Consider the following 18,429-nt stretch of genomic DNA (forward strand, 5'->3'; position numbering starts at 1 on the left):
CATGGCAAAAGCCAAAACAAGCAGACACCAGACTATGCTGATATTCATTTCCTGTGAGGGCTTCATCAAACTGTAGTAGGCTTCAGTTACCAAGTACACCACTGTAGCTGCAACTGTGAAATCCACCAACCACTGATATTCAGGAAAATAATGCAATGCTGAAAAATAAAGGTTTTCAGGAACCAAAAGCATAAGTAAACTTTTTTTAAGGCAAGCAGTGACAAAATGAAAGAGGGACCACATGATTAAAAGAAAATATACTTAAAGTCCTTACAACTGCTGCTTCTTGATGTCCAGGCAGATCTAAGATATCCAAGTAGCAGTAGTGGCAAAACAGTGCTTTTGCTCTTCTGTACTTAATAATTTATCCAGGCCTTTTTCACTTCTGGACCGGATTATTGTAACACAAAGTACACAGGGCTAACACATGAATTCCATTCAGAAACCACATCTAATGCACAAAGTTGAAGTATTATTTAGTATTCAGGTTTTATGCACTACTTGCTTAGTGATGCTTCATGAAAGGAGAGTCCTGCACTTAAATTCCAAAATATGAAATGATTTCCAATTTATTTCCAGCTGTAATTCAAGACAAAGCACCAAATAGTTTGGGTTCTACCTACATTAAATTTTGTCATCTGAGTGCTTAACAATTTAACCTGTAATGTATGCTTAACATTTTGTGCGGAATTGCTCCCCCTAACTTCTAAAAAAAAAAAAAAAAAAAAATCAAAAGATTTTTCTTCTTCAGGATTTTGATGGTTTCTGCTGGCTTGCAAAATAATCTGAAATTATTTGGCTAGAAACCACTGGTATGCCATGCTTCCTGCATACTAGGTAGTTTGCAAGGAGAAAACTTCTCTCCTGTAAACTTTAGCAACCGCATCAAAGTGAAGCGCCTAACTCTAAAATACAAAAAATGCACACCAACCTTCCCTAACCCTTTCACACCTTACAACTTCAGAGACTAAATCAAAGGCTTCTGGCATTTTAATCACTGTAATGGCCAATTTAAGCTCAGTGGGGGTTCTCCTTCTCAACACAACATATGCCTATTAACAGCTATATGTCATGGTCCTGATATTTTAGGGACACAGCCTCCATCCCAGAAACTTAAGTTATTTTCATCTGCTTGTTTCTCTAGCATCTCCTTGTAGTTTCTAAATATTTTACTTTAGAATGTCAGATATCTGAGATGTTTAGGTTTCCCCACCACCATAGTGCCCATGTACTGCTAGTGGTTTTATCTGTAAAGTTTATTTTTCACATCCACCAATCATCTCATCTTCCTACAGTAGCATACAACCATATTTTGTCACGTTTTCAAGTACACTGTGTATGATCTAATCCTTTCCAGTGTCCTCTTACATTGCTAGAGATGTCTGTTGTAGCAATATATATCTGTTATGCTGGATTCCTCTCACCCATTCTTCTCTTTTATGCAGATATTGAGATATCAAGCAAGGAACGAGAGAAGAGTTTTACTTCTTGCTTTTCAGCTAATTTCCTTCCTTGTAATGAGTTGCGTTTTTACACTCTCATTAGCCATAAAAATATTCCAGTATATATCACAAATTAAATGTACTTGATAGAAAAGAACATATTGTAATCACAGAATATATCTGGGATAACATTCAACCAATTACAATAATTTATCTTACCTAAAGTGTCCACTTCAGTAACTGACTTTGTTTCCAGATGAAGATCAATATCCTTAGGAATGGTTAGGGGTTTATTTTCAATATGACCATTATATTTTCTGTAAAAGCCATGCACACAACTAATCAAAAATCTATTCACTATTAAAACATTACCTTGTTTTACATAGTAATCTCTTTAAAAGTTGTTATATGAACATTTTTCATATTTGAAGTTTTTATATATAAAAACGTAACTGGAGTTAAATTCTACACACCATTATAATAATTGAGATGAGCGTGTTTATTAGCTTTACCATGTCAAAGTTTGAAATACTATTCTGATTGTGTATACACGTCTAAATTATCAAGCAATGCCAATCTGAGGCTTTGAAGCGGAGGCTCAGGCATCTCAGCTGGAGACTGACAGAAAGCAATGTTGAAGTCGTGCTGGGAGAATACCACCTGTCATCAGCTGGAGTTTGTAAGTTGCTGAGAAATATTTACTGGAATTAATGATCAGTTATCCAGCTTTGAAGATAACTGGTGTTGTTGGAAGAGAGGGTGGATCAGCAGCCCAGGACATAAGTGGTCTAGCTGAACAAGAAAAGAGGAAACATTTGGTTTCAACAGTCTATTAATATCTGAACAAATACATACAAACACTGACTGGGACCACAGCTCTCTGCAGTCTTGAAGCCTGAGAGGGTACATCTACACTGCAAAAAAAACAAAAACAAAAACAAAAACAAAAAAAAAAAACACAAAAAAAACAAAAAACAAACCTTGCAGCACCAAATCTCAGAGCCTGGGTCTACAGCACTAAAAACAGCAGCGTAGATGTTCCCACTCAAGCCAGAGATCAGGCTCTGATATCCCGCAAGCAGGCTGGGCTTCAGAGCCTAAGTGGGAATGTCTGCACTGCTATTTTTAGCGCCATAACACAAGCTTGAGTCTGTAGATCCAGGTTCTGAGACTCGCTGCCCTAGGTTTTACTCCATCGCCCCCCCCCCCCCCCCCCAAACATAGACATACACTGCAATGTATGGCAAGTACAATCCAGCTCATCAGATGACGTAGATCCCTGCCACACCAGTTCTCCTGTTAACTACCAAATAAAAACAAGTTTAAGACATTTTTCTACTCCTCTAAACAACTGTTCTACACTCAGTCATACCTGCTTATTTTAGTAAAACCTTACTCTGCTTATTATCCTTATAACTGCAGACACAGCATAGCTATATCAGTGTCATATTCTTTCCTGGCTTGTGTATCAGCAGCAAGATTAACTAACCTCCAATTGCAAGGCCAACCGTGTCCAAGTTTTGCCTTCATTCAAAATTCTGCCTACCTGTGAAACAGGTGCAAATGAGGACATGTGTCCTGTACAAACTGTATGCACAGGCCAGACTTTCAGATACCTGGTTGAGTTTGTAGATCAGGCTGTTAGAAAATATTTTTTACTTTAAGTTAATAAAATTTACACACTGTCAATTACTTTTCAGTGTAGAACTACACTTAAAGTCTAGGACAGTGGTCCCCAACCTTTCTGTGGGAATAGCTTATTGCTATTCCCAGAAGACTGTGGCAGGCACCGGACACCCCGCCACCAAAATGCCACTGCCGAGCGCGGCCGCCAGAGAACCGGCCGCCAAAGTACTGCCAAGAAGCAGCAGCAGCAACAAACGCCGCCGCCAAAATGCTGCCAAGAAACGGCAATGCTTCTCGGCAGCATTTCGGCGGGCAGTTCTCCAGTGGCCGTGCTCGGCGGCAGCATGTCGGCGGCGCGGTGTCCTGCGGGTGCACAAAAGTGTCTCAGCGGACGCCATGGTGCCCGCAGGCACCGCATTGGGGACCACAGGTCTAGAAGAAAGGATCTGTGGGATGTAAACAGCCTCAGCTGGGAGGTCAGTTGACTATGGGACAGAGCTACACAGGAGACGGATCAGAGAATACATTTTTTTGTAAGGTGGAGACTCCAGTGAAAGGAAAAGGAATTACTGTGTTAACCTCTTCCCTGGACTCCCACCAGCTGACGCCATTCCATCTTGTTCCTACACAGGAGATCCCTAACTAGCTGCAACAGAAAGAAACAAAGGCAGAGGTGAAAGTAAGCCGGTACGGCCTGGTACAGCCAACCAGTAAGAGCCGGTACACAGCCAACCGTACCGGCAGGACCACTGATGAGGGGGGCCAAAAGGCGCAGCTTCCCCAGGGCCCCGCAATTTAAAAGGGGCCGGGGCTCCTGGCTGCCACTGCTGCTACCACTACCATGGAGCTCCGGCGATGATTTAAAGGGCCCAGGGCTCCCGGCCGCCGCTACCGCAGCTGGAGCCCCTGGCCCTTTAAATCACCGACAGAGCCCTGGGGTAGCTCTGGCGGCAGCAGCCTGGAACCCCGGGCCCTTTAAATCACAGCCTGGCCACGCTGAAGGGCTGGCTTGGGGAGTCTGGCCCCAGCCCTGCCCCTTCTGCCTGAGACCTCACCCCTTCCAGTTGAGCCCCCACTCAGAACCCCGGCTGCCCTGCGTACTGGTAAGTCCCTTAAGTTACTTTCACCCCTGAACAAAGGGTTGTCCAATACACTTTGCTGGTGAGGACATGCTGGCCAGGAAAACTGTTTCCTTACCCCAGCAAGATTTAAAAAATTCCTCCTGCATCCTATTTCTTCAAGCTTTGTCCAGATTTTAAGCATCATTTCTGTAGTTTCCCTTACAACAAAAAGGACACACATGCATATACATACTGAATATTTCCACTTCTGTAGGGGCTTAGCTCCAAGTTTTAAAGATCATGCTCATCACAGAGTAAGAACTGAGGCCTTCAAATCATGCCAGCATAAGAGCATTTTGTTTTTTAAAGGGAGACAGTAGTTTGGGGGTAACAGCTACTAAACACCGTAAGATCATCAAAACAGAAGAATTTGGAGATTCTGAAAAAAATTAAAAGGAGTAAGTGAGCTGTAGCTCACGAAAGCTTATGCTCAAATAAATCTGTTAGTCTCTAAGGTGCCACAAGTACTCCTTTTCTTTTTGCGGATACAGACTAACACGGCTGCTACTCTGAAACCTGAAAAAACCTGTTACCTACCTTTCGTAACTATTGTTCTTCGAGATGTGTTTCTCATGTCCCTTTCAACGGGTGCGTGCGCATGCCACGTGCATGATTGTCGGAAGGTTTTTCCCTTATTGGCACGCGTCAGGTGAACTGTGAAGTGTATATAGGTCCCTGCTCACTCATCGCCTGCTCAGTTCCTTCTTGCTGGAATACTCCAACAGAGGGGAGGTGGGCGAGATTTGGAATGGACCTGAGCAACACATCTCAAAGAACAATAGTTACGAGAGGCAGGTAACCATTTTTTCTTCTTAGAGTGGTTGTTCATATGCATTCCAATAGGTGACTTCCAAGCAGTTTCCCTGGGGGAGGGGTCGGAGTTCACCTGCTTGCTGAGTGCAGGACTGCGCTGCCAAAGGCTGCATCATCCCTCGCTTGCTGGGTAATGGCGTAGTGTGACGTGAAGGTGTGGATGGTGTTGGTGCCTTGCATACGTCCTGGATAGGGACCTGCGCCAGGAATGCTACGGAGGACGCCTGTGCTCTCGTGGAGTGCGCCGTAATTGGAGGGGCTGGAATTTTTGCCAGGTCATGGCAAGTCCTGATATAGAACGTGAGCAGGGGGTTGGACTAGATGACCTCCTGAGGTCCCTTCCAACCCTGATATTCTATGATATTCTATTCTATGATCCATGATGAAATGTGCTGGGATGAGATGGGCGGGGCCCCTCATCCTTTCTGCGATTGCAATAAAGAGCTGTGGTGATTTATGAAATGGCTTTGTGAGCTCAATGTAGAATGCTAGGGCACGCCTAACATCCAGGGAATAGAACATGCACTCCCTGCTACTGGCATGGGGTTTAGGGAAGAACACCGGTAAAAACAGGTCTTGGTTCACATGAAACTGGGAGACTACCTTTGGCAGAAATGCGGGGTGAGGGGACAGCTGCACTTTGTCTTTATAAAAGACTGAATAGGGTGGTTTGGAAATCAGAGCTCTGAGCTCGGATACCCTTCTGGCCGAAGTTATGGCCACCAGAAAGGCCACCTTCCAGGAGAGATAGGACAGAGGGCAGGTTGCCATGGGCTCGAATGGGGCCCCCATGAGTGTGGACAAGACCAGGTTGAGGTCCCACTGGGGAACAGGCCGTCGTACCTGGGGATAAAGCCTGTCTAAGCCCCTAAGGAACCTGCCTACCATGGGATTACCGAACACTGACCCACCTGTTGCCCCTGGATGAAAGGCCAAAATGGCAGCAAGGTGTACCCTTAGAGATGATATTGCTAACCCCTGCTCCTTGAGGTATAAGAGGTAGTCCAAAGTAAGGGAAATTGGAGCTAGCTGCGGTTCGGTTCCCCTTTGCCAAAACCAAATGGAAAAACGCTTCCACTTTGACAGGTACGTGGTGTGAGTGGAGGGTTTCCTACTTTCCAGCAGGACCTCCCTCACTGGGTCCGAACACTGAAGCTCAAGAGGGGTCAGCCATGGAGTTTCCAAGCCATGAGGTGGAGGGACTCCAGACTGGGGTGTTGCAGATGGCCGTGACCCTGTGTGATTAGGGTCGGACATACAGGAAGTGCCACTGGTCTGTCAACTGAGAGGTTCAACAGCATTGTGAAGCAGTGCTGGTGGGGCCATGCTGGAGCTAGGATGATCTAGGAAGCACCATCTCAGCGAGTCTTGAGGAAGACTTTGTGTATGAGACGGAAGGGAGGGAATGTGTAAAGCAGGTGACTCATCCATGAAAGACGTCCGCGATGGAGCCTAGGCTGTGGTTCAGGAAGGAGCAGAACTACTGGCACTTCTTGTTGCTCCACTTCGCAAACAGTCTATGTGGGGAGAGCCCCACTTCTGGAAAATCAAGTGCGCAATGTCTGGCCAGAGGGCCCATTCGTGGCTGTGAAACGAGCGGCTGAAGCTCCTTTTGCACTCCTAGTGTGACACATCTAGGTGCATCGACTGGGTGATGCAAAAATCCCACAGTTCAAGGGCTTCCTGGCACAGAGGAGAGGAGCGAGCATCACCCTTTTATATAGAATATTGCTGCAGTGTTGTCCATCAGCACCGACACAATTGTGCCCTGCAGGCAGGCCTGGAATGCTTGGCATGCCAGATGAACCGCCCTTACATTGATATGCAGTTCTGTGTGGGACCATAGGCTTGGGTTCTGATACTGCCCAGGTGTGCTCCCCAACTGAGTGCCGAGGCGTTTGTGACGTAGGATGGGGTTTGGCAAAGGGTACTCCTGCACAAACAACCTGTGGTTGTGGCCACCAGTGGAGAGACTCGAGGATGCAATGGGGGAGAGTAACTATCGTGTCCAGCAGGTCCCTGCCCAGACTGTGCACCCACGCATGGAGGGGCCGAAGGCGTAACCTGGTATGCTGGACCACATATGTGCAGGCTGCCATATGTCCCAATAGTTTCATGCAATTTCTGGCTGTGGTTGTAGGAAATGGGGGAAGGTTCTCAATAATGTCCGTGAGTGCTTGGAAGCGCAGCTCCGGCAGGAATGCTCTGGCCTGCGTGGAGTTCAAGAGAGCCCCTATGAATTCTATTCTGTGCGTCGGAGCCCGCGTGGATTTGGGCATGTTCAGTATGAGACCCAGCCTGTGGAATGTGGCCCAGCCCAAGGACATATGCTCTGCGGCCCATGCTTGGGACTCGGCCTTGATGAGCCAGTTGGCTAGGTATGGGATTACTCGCACCTGACGTTTGCGGAGGAAGGCTGCCATGACTGCCATACACTTGGTGAATACCCCTGAGGAACCTCCTCTATTGCCCCTAGAGCAAGGAGCGATTGCACCTCCTGCAAGAGGAGTTGCTTGTGAGCATGGTCTCTGAAGAGGGAGAGGGAAGGAGGGTGGGAGGGAACAGAATTGGATAGAATATCCCACCCCTACCGTGCTGAAGACCCAACAATCTGACATGATCTGGGACCAAGTGCGGTAGAAGCGGAAGAGTCGATTCACAAAGGGAGGGGGTAAGGATCCGAGACAAACTGATGCGCTGTCTGCGGGTGCATCTTCAAAAGTTTGGCTTCGGGCCCGGGGGCTGTTTGACCGAATCCTGGTCTTGGCCTGAGGAGGACTGTGGCGGGTGCCTCCTATTATTTCTGCCCCGTCTCCTTGACAAGTCTCATCTAGGAGGCCCAGAGTAGAAGCAGGTTAGGGGGCTGAGGCTTAAAAGGCTTTCTTGGGGGATCCACACCCTTGCACCTCAAAGACTCCAAAGTCGCCTGCGAGTCCTTAAGGCTGTGCAGACAAGAGTCCATATTTTGGGCGAACAGGCCCACACAGTCAAAGGGGAGGTCCTGTATTGTGTTCTGGACCTCAAGGGTATCCCCGAGACCTGGAGCCACGCACTGCGCCTCATTGTGATGGCAGTGGTCATGGTTGATGACGCCGAATCCGCTGTGTCTAATGCGACCTGGAGGGAGATTCTGGAGACGACCCTGCTCTCCTCGCAGAGCGTGCTAAACTCCTTGCACGAGTCAGCCGGGAGTAACTCCTGGAACTTTGCCAACAATCTCCAAGAGTTGAAAGCATAGTGGCTGAGTACCGCTTACTAGCTGGCCACTCGAAGCTGGAGCCCCCCAGTCGAGTAGACATTCCGGCCGAAAAGATCCAGCTTCTTAGCGTCCCGTGACTTAGGTGCAGGACCCAGCTGTCCTTGCCGCTCTTTGTGGTTGGCCACATCAACCACCAGAGTCCCCGGTTGAGACAGAAGACTTGGTGTCTGACTCGGACCAGTAGTCTGTGCCCCACTATGGGGGGGGCGGAGGCGGACGGTGCCGGGGAGCAGTACCGGGGAGATGGTGAGCAGCACCGTAACATCATAGGCTTGCCACGATGACGAACCAGAGGCGGTGCCGCCATCAGTGCCACAAAGGGTCCCGGAGCCACATGCGGTGCCTGCCTAGACGCTGTAGCTGGTGCCGCTGACAGTGCCTGGGCTTGTGGTGCCGGGCTCCGTGCCATCATGGCAATGAGGTCTCACGCTGCCTAACAGATGTCCAGGGTGGAGGGAAGGTCGAGCTCTTCCTCCAAATCCTCCCAAGACGGGGAGTCAATCAGTACCAGACTCGACAGGCCTCCCATTGAGGCCAGAGTCAACAGTGCAGGGTCTTGAGGCCCAGACCGTGGGTGTCCCGCCAGGGGACATACCCCGCTGGAGTCCCCTCGCAGCTTTTTGACAGGGGAACAACCCCTGTGTCTCTGTTCTTTTTCTTATGCAACACTGGGGACTGCAAATGGTGCCGCCTAGTGGCGCTGGCCTTACGGATTGGGGAGCGGCACCGGTGCTCCTTGGAGGAGTCCTTCCTTGGTGCCGGGACATCATGCACCGAGGCTGGGGCGCTGCGCACCGATGATGCGGGTGCCGCTTCCGGTGCCAGCTGCGGGCAGAGGGCCGACTCCATCAGGAGGAGCTTCAAACGATAGTCCGCTCTCTTAGTCCAGGTCTGAAGCTCCTGCAAATTGGGCACTTATCTGTCTGATGGCCCTCTCCTAAACACTTGAAACAGGCAGCGTGCGGATCACCTGTGGGTATAGGTTTCACACATGTCTCGCACACCTTAAACCCGAGACCGGGGCATGCCCCGGTGCCTGGGGAAACTAGGCCCGGGGGCGGGGGGGGAGGGGGGGAAGAAGCCCCCCGAAGTAAGTCCAACTAATCTACAAACTAATGTGTGGTGGGTCAGCAGGGACGTATTTACACTGCCATAAAGGCGCCACTCCAGGAGTCTCCACAGCTGATCCGACGAATACCGCGAGGGGAAAAACCTTCTGACGATCGTGCATGCGGCGTGCGTACACACCTATTGGAATGCACATGAGCAATCAATCGAAGAAGATTATTAGGTTTCTAAAAAAAACCATTGAACATCAGAATGAAGCAAAAAAAACAATTAACACATTATAGAAAGGTATAAGCACCAAAGACGACATTTTTTTAGAAGTGTAATAAAAAGGGAAACCTTTCACTACGCTATACATTACAAAACAACATTGAATTCAACAGATTTCACTTGAACAGGAAAAATAATGCCTTTGAAAATATTTTCTATTCATGTCTCTTCAATTATTCCTATGCTTTTTGGGGTTTCTCATGTGGAAAGAGTCAGTTAGCTCTATATTCACTATACTCAAGTATTTAAGTATAAAATAAGTTATTCAGAAACAGAAGAACTTTATAGCAATACTTATAGATCATAATATAGTGCATCAGATACTAAATTGCAGCCTAGGCTAAAACAGACCAGTCAGTTAAAAGTTTGACCTAAATCGGTTTTCAAGGAACACTTCCTCAAGACAGGAAGTCCTGAACCCCTCCTTCCAGTCCTACTTTTAAACATCTTCCTGAATTTGCCCTACTATATTTGAAATGTGCAGTTGCTACATTTTGCAACATTCTGGGGTTCTGTGGAGCAGAGTCCTTAACTTCAAGAGACACTGGAAAGGCCCAGAAGATTTAGCTTCCTTTCAGTTGGTCACCACCAGTTCCACATTTCACTTATTCAAATAAGGCAGCGCCCTCTGGCATGAAGAACCCTTAAGCAGTCTAGCAATCATATTCATATAAATTCAGCAGCACTACCCCTTCCTACCCTTAAGCTGTGTTGTGTGTGTGTGTGTTTTTGTTCTTAAAACAAAAAAGGAACTAAAGCACCTCTGAAGAAATGATTGGTATATTCCATTTCAAAAGACTTAACTTTGAATTAAAGGTTGCTAAATTACATATCTCACCAACAAACCATAAAAAGCAAAGAAAGAAGCAGTTAAGCCATTGAATACCCCTTCTACACTACTACTGTCAGCTTCTCTTAAGTTCCGCCACCCACAGCTCACATCACTCCCTTCATCCTAGAAAAAACATGCAACCACATTTATGGTTATATATTTATATGTTCTGATGATTATTATAAGGTTGGTGTGACTTTCATAAGTTATACAGTATGTCAATTTTATTAGTGTAAACACAATAGACACTGTCAAATTTCAAATGGTGACTGCAAGATATTTTTACCATGTTTCAAAAAAGTTTTGTGACTAGGTGAACTATATTACTGATTGCTACTAAATTTAGTAGCAATTTTTATATAGAAAATAAAACAAGCTTGTAGCATATGCACATACTGGTGTATTATATTTCCTGTCAGAGCTGAAACTGCATGACGACTTCTAAATGAGAGTGTAAATATGCAGGCTGTGGATGGTGGAAGGTCTTCAGGTTGAGAAAGACTACTGATGATTGGACACTAGATGGGTATTGAGTGACTTAGCTGCTTCTTGTCTTGCTTTTTATGGTTTGCATTGGTGGGACATAAAGTTCAGCAATATTAACTCAAACCTTGAAAGTTTTGGTGTAGGAATTTTTCAGATTACTAGTAAGTCTGTATCAATGATTGATAGTTATTCATATGAATACTTATCAATATTGATATATTACTAGTTTATACCTTTAGTTATTTTTGCTCTAATTTGTTGAAACAAAATCAAGAAATGAGAGAAGGGCTTATTGATGACAGAAGTTTAAACATTACAGCTGTAAAAGTTGGAGGAAATATTGCATAAATTGTTAATCTTTATTTTCAAACTTCTGCATGAACAGATTGTCGAGTTGAATGTCAACACAAGTCAGAGGGTTAAGCTAAGCAATAATACAGACAGACTGCTTTCACATCTGGTGAATAGATCAGAGATGTAGTTTGTGAATGATAAGATAATAGCTCTGGTAACGAAACATTAAAACGAGTTTCCTTTTAGTTACTAGAGAATATCTGAAACTCCAAATTCAATGCATAGTTGCAGCAAGCAAAGTGAACAGAATGCTGAAATGCAACAAGAAATTTGAGACTGATACTATGAGGAAAGGCTGTGTTGACAGAATTCTTTTTAAAAAAAGAATTCACATTTGAGCTTTTTTTAAACTAAAGACTGAACCAAACACTTTCAAAGCTCATTAAAAATAAATTTCAAGTAGGTTAAAAACAGAAGTAGAAGGCAAATGGCAGCACACCTTGCACTCAAGCAGTGCCCTACACATTATATTACAAAATTATATCCTGGCATTGAAAAGAATGTCTTGGCAAAAATCCGGTGGGAAATAAGTCATTGCATGTAGTGTGTTAAAATGCTTAAGATTAGTAAATAAAAATTTACCTATCTTTTTTGCTTTTCCCCCTTTGTTGCTTCCCTGCAAGAATTCGTAATTCTTCTTCAGTGGGATGTTGATACCATCGTAAACTAAAAGAGAAATTTTAAGTTAAAACACAAAACAAAAAAGAGCAATTAAACTCTCATATTTAAGTGAGAGTTAGAAGTTACATATTAAAGCATCTGCTACTTGCTGCTTCGCAAAGAAATACTTTATCTCTGTGTCTGGGAGCGGGGGAGTGGCAGGAAACTGAACCCTGAAACGTTTACAGCTAAACCTTCATTTCTTTTTGAGGTGAACAGAAAAAACTTTCCAAAACACACACAAGTACTTATGTTGCTCAGATCCTAAATTCGTAAGAGAATGCATTGACAGTCTTAAATTTTACAAGAAAAGCTCCCTTACACATTAAAACACTGAACTGGTTTAAATTGACATTACAAATACAGCAATTAAGGCCTCATCTAAATGGAAGAAATTGGAATAGCTATGACAGTCATTACTCTGGAATAACTCCCCTGTGTGGACACTATTTTGAAAATGATTACTCCTCTCAGAAAATGAGTAATTATTCCAGAATGAAGTCACTTTTACTCCAGACTAAATTGTCTACATGTGGGAGTTACTCTGGAAGAGCTATTGCAGAAAGTATGGAGAAGATGGAGCTGGCCAACTCCTCAGGTGGCCCTATCTTCTATGCCAGATAGGATGTAACTGACTAGAACCCTAGGTCCTTCAGTTCCAAAAACAAGAGAGTTTACACAAGAGTTCCTTCTCAGTCAGGTGGTGAGCTGATACATCAGTCACATTTTCATTCTGAAATGTTGAGGCTGGTAGGTATGAGAGCCTAGGTATTAAAGAAAACACCACAATGGGAAAATATATCTGCACTTACCTTAAAGTTTCTTTCTTAAAGTAATAAGGTCCACAGATCTGTTACAACAGGTATTTCAGCCTGCTTGTAATTAGGGGCCAGAATCAGATTGGTTGGTCACTGACAGCAAGGGAATGGCCTGCCCCCTGAAGTTCCCCTTAGTTGAGGCAACTTCCAATCAGAATAATTTAAGTCTACTTTCCTAAATTACGGATTGTGTTAAAAATACGAGGTTAAGACAACAATTTCTCCTACTGCTGGGCATGGGGAATTCCCCAAATGAAAACAATGCCATATCACTGCATGCCAATTTCCATCTCTATTCTGGATGATACAATTTGTCTACAGAGCAGGCCAGATCTGTGGACCTCATTACTTGAAGAAAAAGAAAAAAGAAAGAAAGAAAAAAAAATATGGACCAACAATTTTTCCTATTCTTTATTGTGCTCAGGTCTGCAGATCCATTACAATGGGATTTTCATAGCTATGTGCCTCTAGGGTGGGAAGCAGAAGCATTCTTTAAATATGGACATCTAAAACGAAGTATATTATACATACTCTATCTTTCCTGGGGCACTACAGTATTGACTTCTGCCAAAAAAAATGGCCATGGTTAAAATACTGGATTAACCAATATATAAAATATGGGTGAACAAATATACCAATGCTCATGCAGCTGCCTGGCAAATCTCAATACAAGAAACATGACTTCTCTTCCCTAAGACTGTCAGTACTCCTAAGGACTGGACTTTGCTGCTTGACAGAAGGAAGAATATTTCTTGAATTTACTTTGGGAATGAATACTATGACAATAAATTGCAGTGTTGTTGTAGCCATGTTGTTCCCAGGATATTAGAGAAATGAGGTGGGTAAGGTAATATCTTTTATTTGATGAAAGAGACAAGCTTTCACACGACACAGAACTCTTCTTCAGGTCTGTGAAAGGTACTCATTGTCACAGCTAAATAAAAGGCGGAACAGATTGTTTAGCATAAGGAGCTAATGTTGTAGAGGACCATTCAAAATGAAATGGGCAGTTAACACACATGCAATCATAGGAAAAAGGATGGTTAGTAAGTTCTAGATTGTTGTATTGAACCATAAATCCAGTGAGTCTATTGAGTCCATAATTTTTGGTATCTAGCAGTTATTAATTTAAGTTCCCAGGCTCATCTTTTGAAGGTGTTGTTCAGGTTTCCTTTGAGGATGAAGACTGAGAAGTCAGATAAAGTGTGATCATTTTGTGAAAAGTATTCACCCACAGGTGATAAGGTTTTTTTTGTTTTGTTTTGTTTTTGTCTTTTATCATTTTTCTGTAGGAGTTAATTCAAGAGTGTAGTGACTGTCTGGTTTCACCCATATAGTTCTTATTGGGGCATTTAGTGCACTGGATGGACATACACCCCACAACTCAAAGCGGCACCAGACTCTGTCATAACAGACCCAAAAGCTGCGCACACATCTCCACTGCGACAATTATCAATACCCCCCACTACACACCTCTCAACATCCATGTGTCCTATACATGCCTATCACAGCAGGGCTTCACAACTATATGTTGCCCTTGGAATTCCACATGGGATTTTTAAAACAGTAATTAACGAAGAAAACTGAAAAAAATCAATTCCTGTTCAAATATTAATATACTTGTAGATCTAATTTATTTATGCACACAGTTAAGCTTAACTATCTTTTAGTCAGAAAGGTTTTTCTGATATTAACCTAAAGCACACTTGCTGCAAGCTAAGCCAAATCACTTCTGCCCTTGGCAGACATGGAGAACAACTGACCACCATTCTCTTTATGATGACCTTTCACATATTTGAAGACTTATGTCCTGTCCCCCACCCCCCAAAGTATTTTCTTCTCTAGACTACATGTATCCAACTTTTTTCAACTTTTCCTCACAGATCAGGTTCTCTAAACCTCTTATTTTTGTTGCTCTCCTCTGGACTCTCCAATTTTTCCATTTCTTTCTTTTGGTTTGGTACCCCATACTGAACACACACACACACACACACACACACACACCCCATTTGAGGCCTCCCAGCATTCAAGAGAGAGGAATGGTTATCTCCCAGTTAACATACCGCAGGAATGACATTTGCTTTATTTGCAACAGCATCATATTGAGGACTCATTCTCTTTGTGATCCACTATAAATGCCCAGATCTTTTTCTGCAGTACTACTGCTTAGCCAACTATTGCTCATTTTGTACTTGTGCACCTGATTTTTCCTTCCTAAGTGTAGTACTTTGCACTTATCACTGAATTTCATCACATCCCTTTCAGACCAACTCTCCAACTTACCAAGATCATTTTGTATTCTAATCCTGTCCTTCAAGGCGCTTGTAACCCATCCCAGCTTCATGCCATTCACAAATTTAATAAGTGTATTCTCCACTGTGCACTTCAAGTCATTAATGTTAGCAACAAGAAGAAAGTCAAGGAAAGTGTGGGCCCCTTACTGAATGAGGGAGGCAACCTAGTAACAGAGGATGTGGAAAAAGCTAATTTACTCAATGCTTTTTTTGTCTGTCTTCACGAACAAGGTCAGCTCCCAGACTGCTGCACTGAGCAGCAAAGCATGGGGAGGAGGTGACCAGCCCTCTGTGGAGAAAGAAGTGGTTCGGGACCATTTAGAAAAGTTGGATGAGAACAAGTCCATGGGGCCGGATGCACTGCACCGAGAGTGCTAACGGAGTTGGCGGATGTGATTTCAGAGCCATTGGCCATTATCTTTGAAAACTCATGGCAATCGGGGGAGGTCCCAGACGACTGGAAAAAGGCTAATGTAGTGCCCATCTTTAAAAAAAGGGAAGAAGGAGGATCTTGGGAACTACAGACCAGTCAGCCTCACCTCAGTCCCTGGAAAAATCATGGAGCAGGTCCTCAAGGAATCAATTCTGAAGCACTTAGAGGAGAGGAAAGTGATCAGGAACAGTCAGCCTGGATTCACCAAGGGAAGTCATGCCTGACTAATCTAATTGCCTTCTATGACGAGATAATTGGCTCTGGAAGAGGGGAAAGCAGTGGACATGTTATTCCTTGACTTTAGCAAAGCTTTTGACACAATCTCCCACAGTATTCTTGCCAGTAAGTTAAAGAAGTATGGGCTGCATGAATGGACTATAAGGTGGATAGAAAGTTGGCTAGATTGTCGAGCTCAACAGGTAGTGATCAATGGCTCCATGTCTAGTTGGCAGCCAGTATCAAGCGGAGTGCCCCAAGGGTCGGTCCTCGGGCCAGTTTTGTTCAATATCTTCATTAATGATCTGGAGGATGGTGTGGATTGCACCCTCAGCAAGTCTGCAGATGACACTAAACTAGGAGGAGAAGTAGATACGCTGGAGGGTAGGGATAGGATACAGAGGGCTGTAGACAAATTAGAGGACTGGGCCAAAAGAAATCTGATTAGGTTCAACAAGGACAAGTGCAGAGTCCTGCATTTAGGACGGAAGAATCCCATGCATTGCTACAGGCTAGGGACCAAATGGCTAGGCAGCAGTTCTGTAGAAAAGGACCTAGGGGTTACAGTGGACGAGAAGCTGGATATGAGTCAACAGTGTGCCCTTGTTGCCAAGAAGGACAATGGCATTTTGGGATGTATAAGTAGGGGCATTGCCAGCAGATCGAGAGAAGTGATCGTTCCCCTGTATTCGACATTGGTGAGGCCTTATCTGGAGTACTGTGTCCAGTTTTGGGCCCCACACTACAAGAAGGATGTGGAAAAATTGGAAACAGTCCAGCGGAGGGGACAAACAAAAATGATTAGGGGACTGGAACACATGACTTATGAGGAGAGGATGAGGGAACTGGGATTGTTTAGTCTGCAGAAGAGAAGAATGAGGGGGGATTTGATAGCTGCTTTCAACTACCTGAAAGGGGGTTCCAAAGAGGATGGATCTAGACTGCTGTCAGTGGTAGCAGATGACAGAACAAGGAGTAATGGTCTCAAGTTGCAGTGGGGGAGGTTTAGGCTGGATATTAAGAAAAACTATTTCAGTAGGAGGGTGGTGAAGAACTGGAATGTGTTACCTAGGGAGGTGGTGGAATCTCCTTCCTTAGAAGTTTTTAAGGTCAGGCTTGACAAAGCCCTGGCTGGGGTGATTTAGTTGTGGATTGGTCCTGCTTTGAGCAGGGGGTTGGACTAGATGACCTCCTGAGGTCCCTTCCAACCCTGATATTCTATGATTAATAAAAATACTGAATAGTACCAGACAAAGGGCAGTTTTCTGTGAGACCCCCACTAAAAGTGTCCTCCCAGTTTGAAATGAATCACTGATAAGTATTCTGTGAGAATGGTTTTTCAACAGTTGTACACCCATCTTAGAGCAATTTCATCTAGACCACATTTCCCTAGTTTGCTTATGGGAACGTCATGTGCGACTGCACCAAAAGCCTTACTAAAATCAACATATATCATATCTACAGCTTCCCCCTTATCCAATAGGCCAGTAACCCTGTGAAAGAAGAAAACTAGGTTGTTTTGGCTTGATTTGTTCTTGACAAATCCATGTGGTCTAGTAATTATCACTCAATTATCTTCTAGGTACTTACAAATTGATTTTTTAATAATTTGTTCTGGTATCTTTATGGGTATCTGGTTGACTGGTCTATAATTTACAAGGTCCTCCTCTTTCCCCTTTTTAAAGATAAGTACTATGTTTGCCCTTCTCCAATCCTCTGGGACCTCACCCATCTTTCATGAGCTCTTAAAAATCATCACTAATGATTCTTAGATTGCTTATTGTCCTTAAGTACTCTAGGGTGAATTTTGACAAGTGCTGCTGACCTGAATACATTAATTTATTGAAATATTCTTTAACCTGTTCCTTCCCTAATTTGGCCTATGTTCCTTCCCCTTGGTTAATATTAATTGTGTTAAGCATCTGGTGACAGTTAACCTTTTCAGTGAAGACCGACTCAAAATAGGCATTTAACACTTCAACCTTCTTTGCATCATCCGTTATTAGTCTCTTTCCCCATTAACTAATGGACCTAGACCATCCTTTGCCTTTCCCTTACCTCTAATGTATTTATAGAGCATCTTCTTATTTCCATTTATATCCCTTACTAGTTGAACTCTTTGTCCCTTACCCTTTCTGATTTTGTCCCTACATGATATAGCTATTCTTTTATTCTCATCCTTACCAATTTGTCCTTGTTCCCACTTCTTGATTTTCTGGTCATGAAAGAGCTACAGATACAGCTATATTGGTCTCTTACTGTTCTTCCTGTCTTTTCTCTGCATTGGTATAGTTTGCTATTGTGCCTTTAATACTGTCTCTCAGAAACTGTCATCTCTCCTGAACTCCCTTCCTCCTTAGGTTTCCTTCCTATGGGACCCATGTCAAAGTCTGCTTTTCTGAAGTCCATTGTCCTTATTCTGCTGCTCTCACTCCTTCCTTTATTTAGAATCATGAACTATCATTTTGACATCACTTTCACCCAAGTAGCCTTCCACCCTCAGATTCTCAATCAATTCCTCCCCATTAGTCAGAATCGTCTCATAAAGCTGACCTCCTGTTATTTTTCCCCACCTTCTTAAATAAAATGTCCCAAACACATTCCAAGTTCTTTTTGGACTGTGTGTTTTGCACATCACTTTCCAACTGATGTGTGTGTATTTAAAGATCCCCCATTACTACCAGGTCTTGTGTTTTGGACGCTTATTTGTTCTAGAAATTCCCCCACCCTCCTCCTC

General features: G+C 44.0%; 1 protein-coding gene across 8 annotated transcripts in view; it reads right to left on the reverse strand.

The window, feature by feature from the left end:
* Window positions 1-18,429, reverse strand: part of TMEM161B (transmembrane protein 161B) — a 101,507-nt gene that overhangs the window by 57,920 nt on the left and 25,158 nt on the right. For 6 of the 8 annotated variants that reach the window (XR_006290975.1, XR_006290976.1, XM_037903195.2 and 3 more), the window contains 3 exons: window positions 11,854-11,937; window positions 1,662-1,759; window positions 2-158 (listed from right to left, as the gene is read on the reverse strand). Coding sequence is in view for 6 of the 8 variants with exons in the window: in XM_037903195.2 (XP_037759123.1) it covers window positions 2-158; window positions 1,662-1,759; window positions 11,854-11,937 (339 nt within the window). In the remaining 2 variants the exon portion in view is untranslated. Of the gene's footprint in view, window position 1; window positions 159-274; window positions 412-1,661; window positions 1,760-2,297; window positions 4,569-11,853; window positions 11,938-18,429 lie in introns of those variants that run through there. The other 2 variants (XM_043546954.1, XM_037903202.2) reach the window with 2 other exon arrangements.

Source organism: Chelonia mydas, chromosome 5 (assembly GCF_015237465.2).
Source record: "Chelonia mydas isolate rCheMyd1 chromosome 5, rCheMyd1.pri.v2, whole genome shotgun sequence".
In the NCBI taxonomy this organism is placed as follows: Eukaryota; Metazoa; Chordata; order Testudines; family Cheloniidae; genus Chelonia; species Chelonia mydas.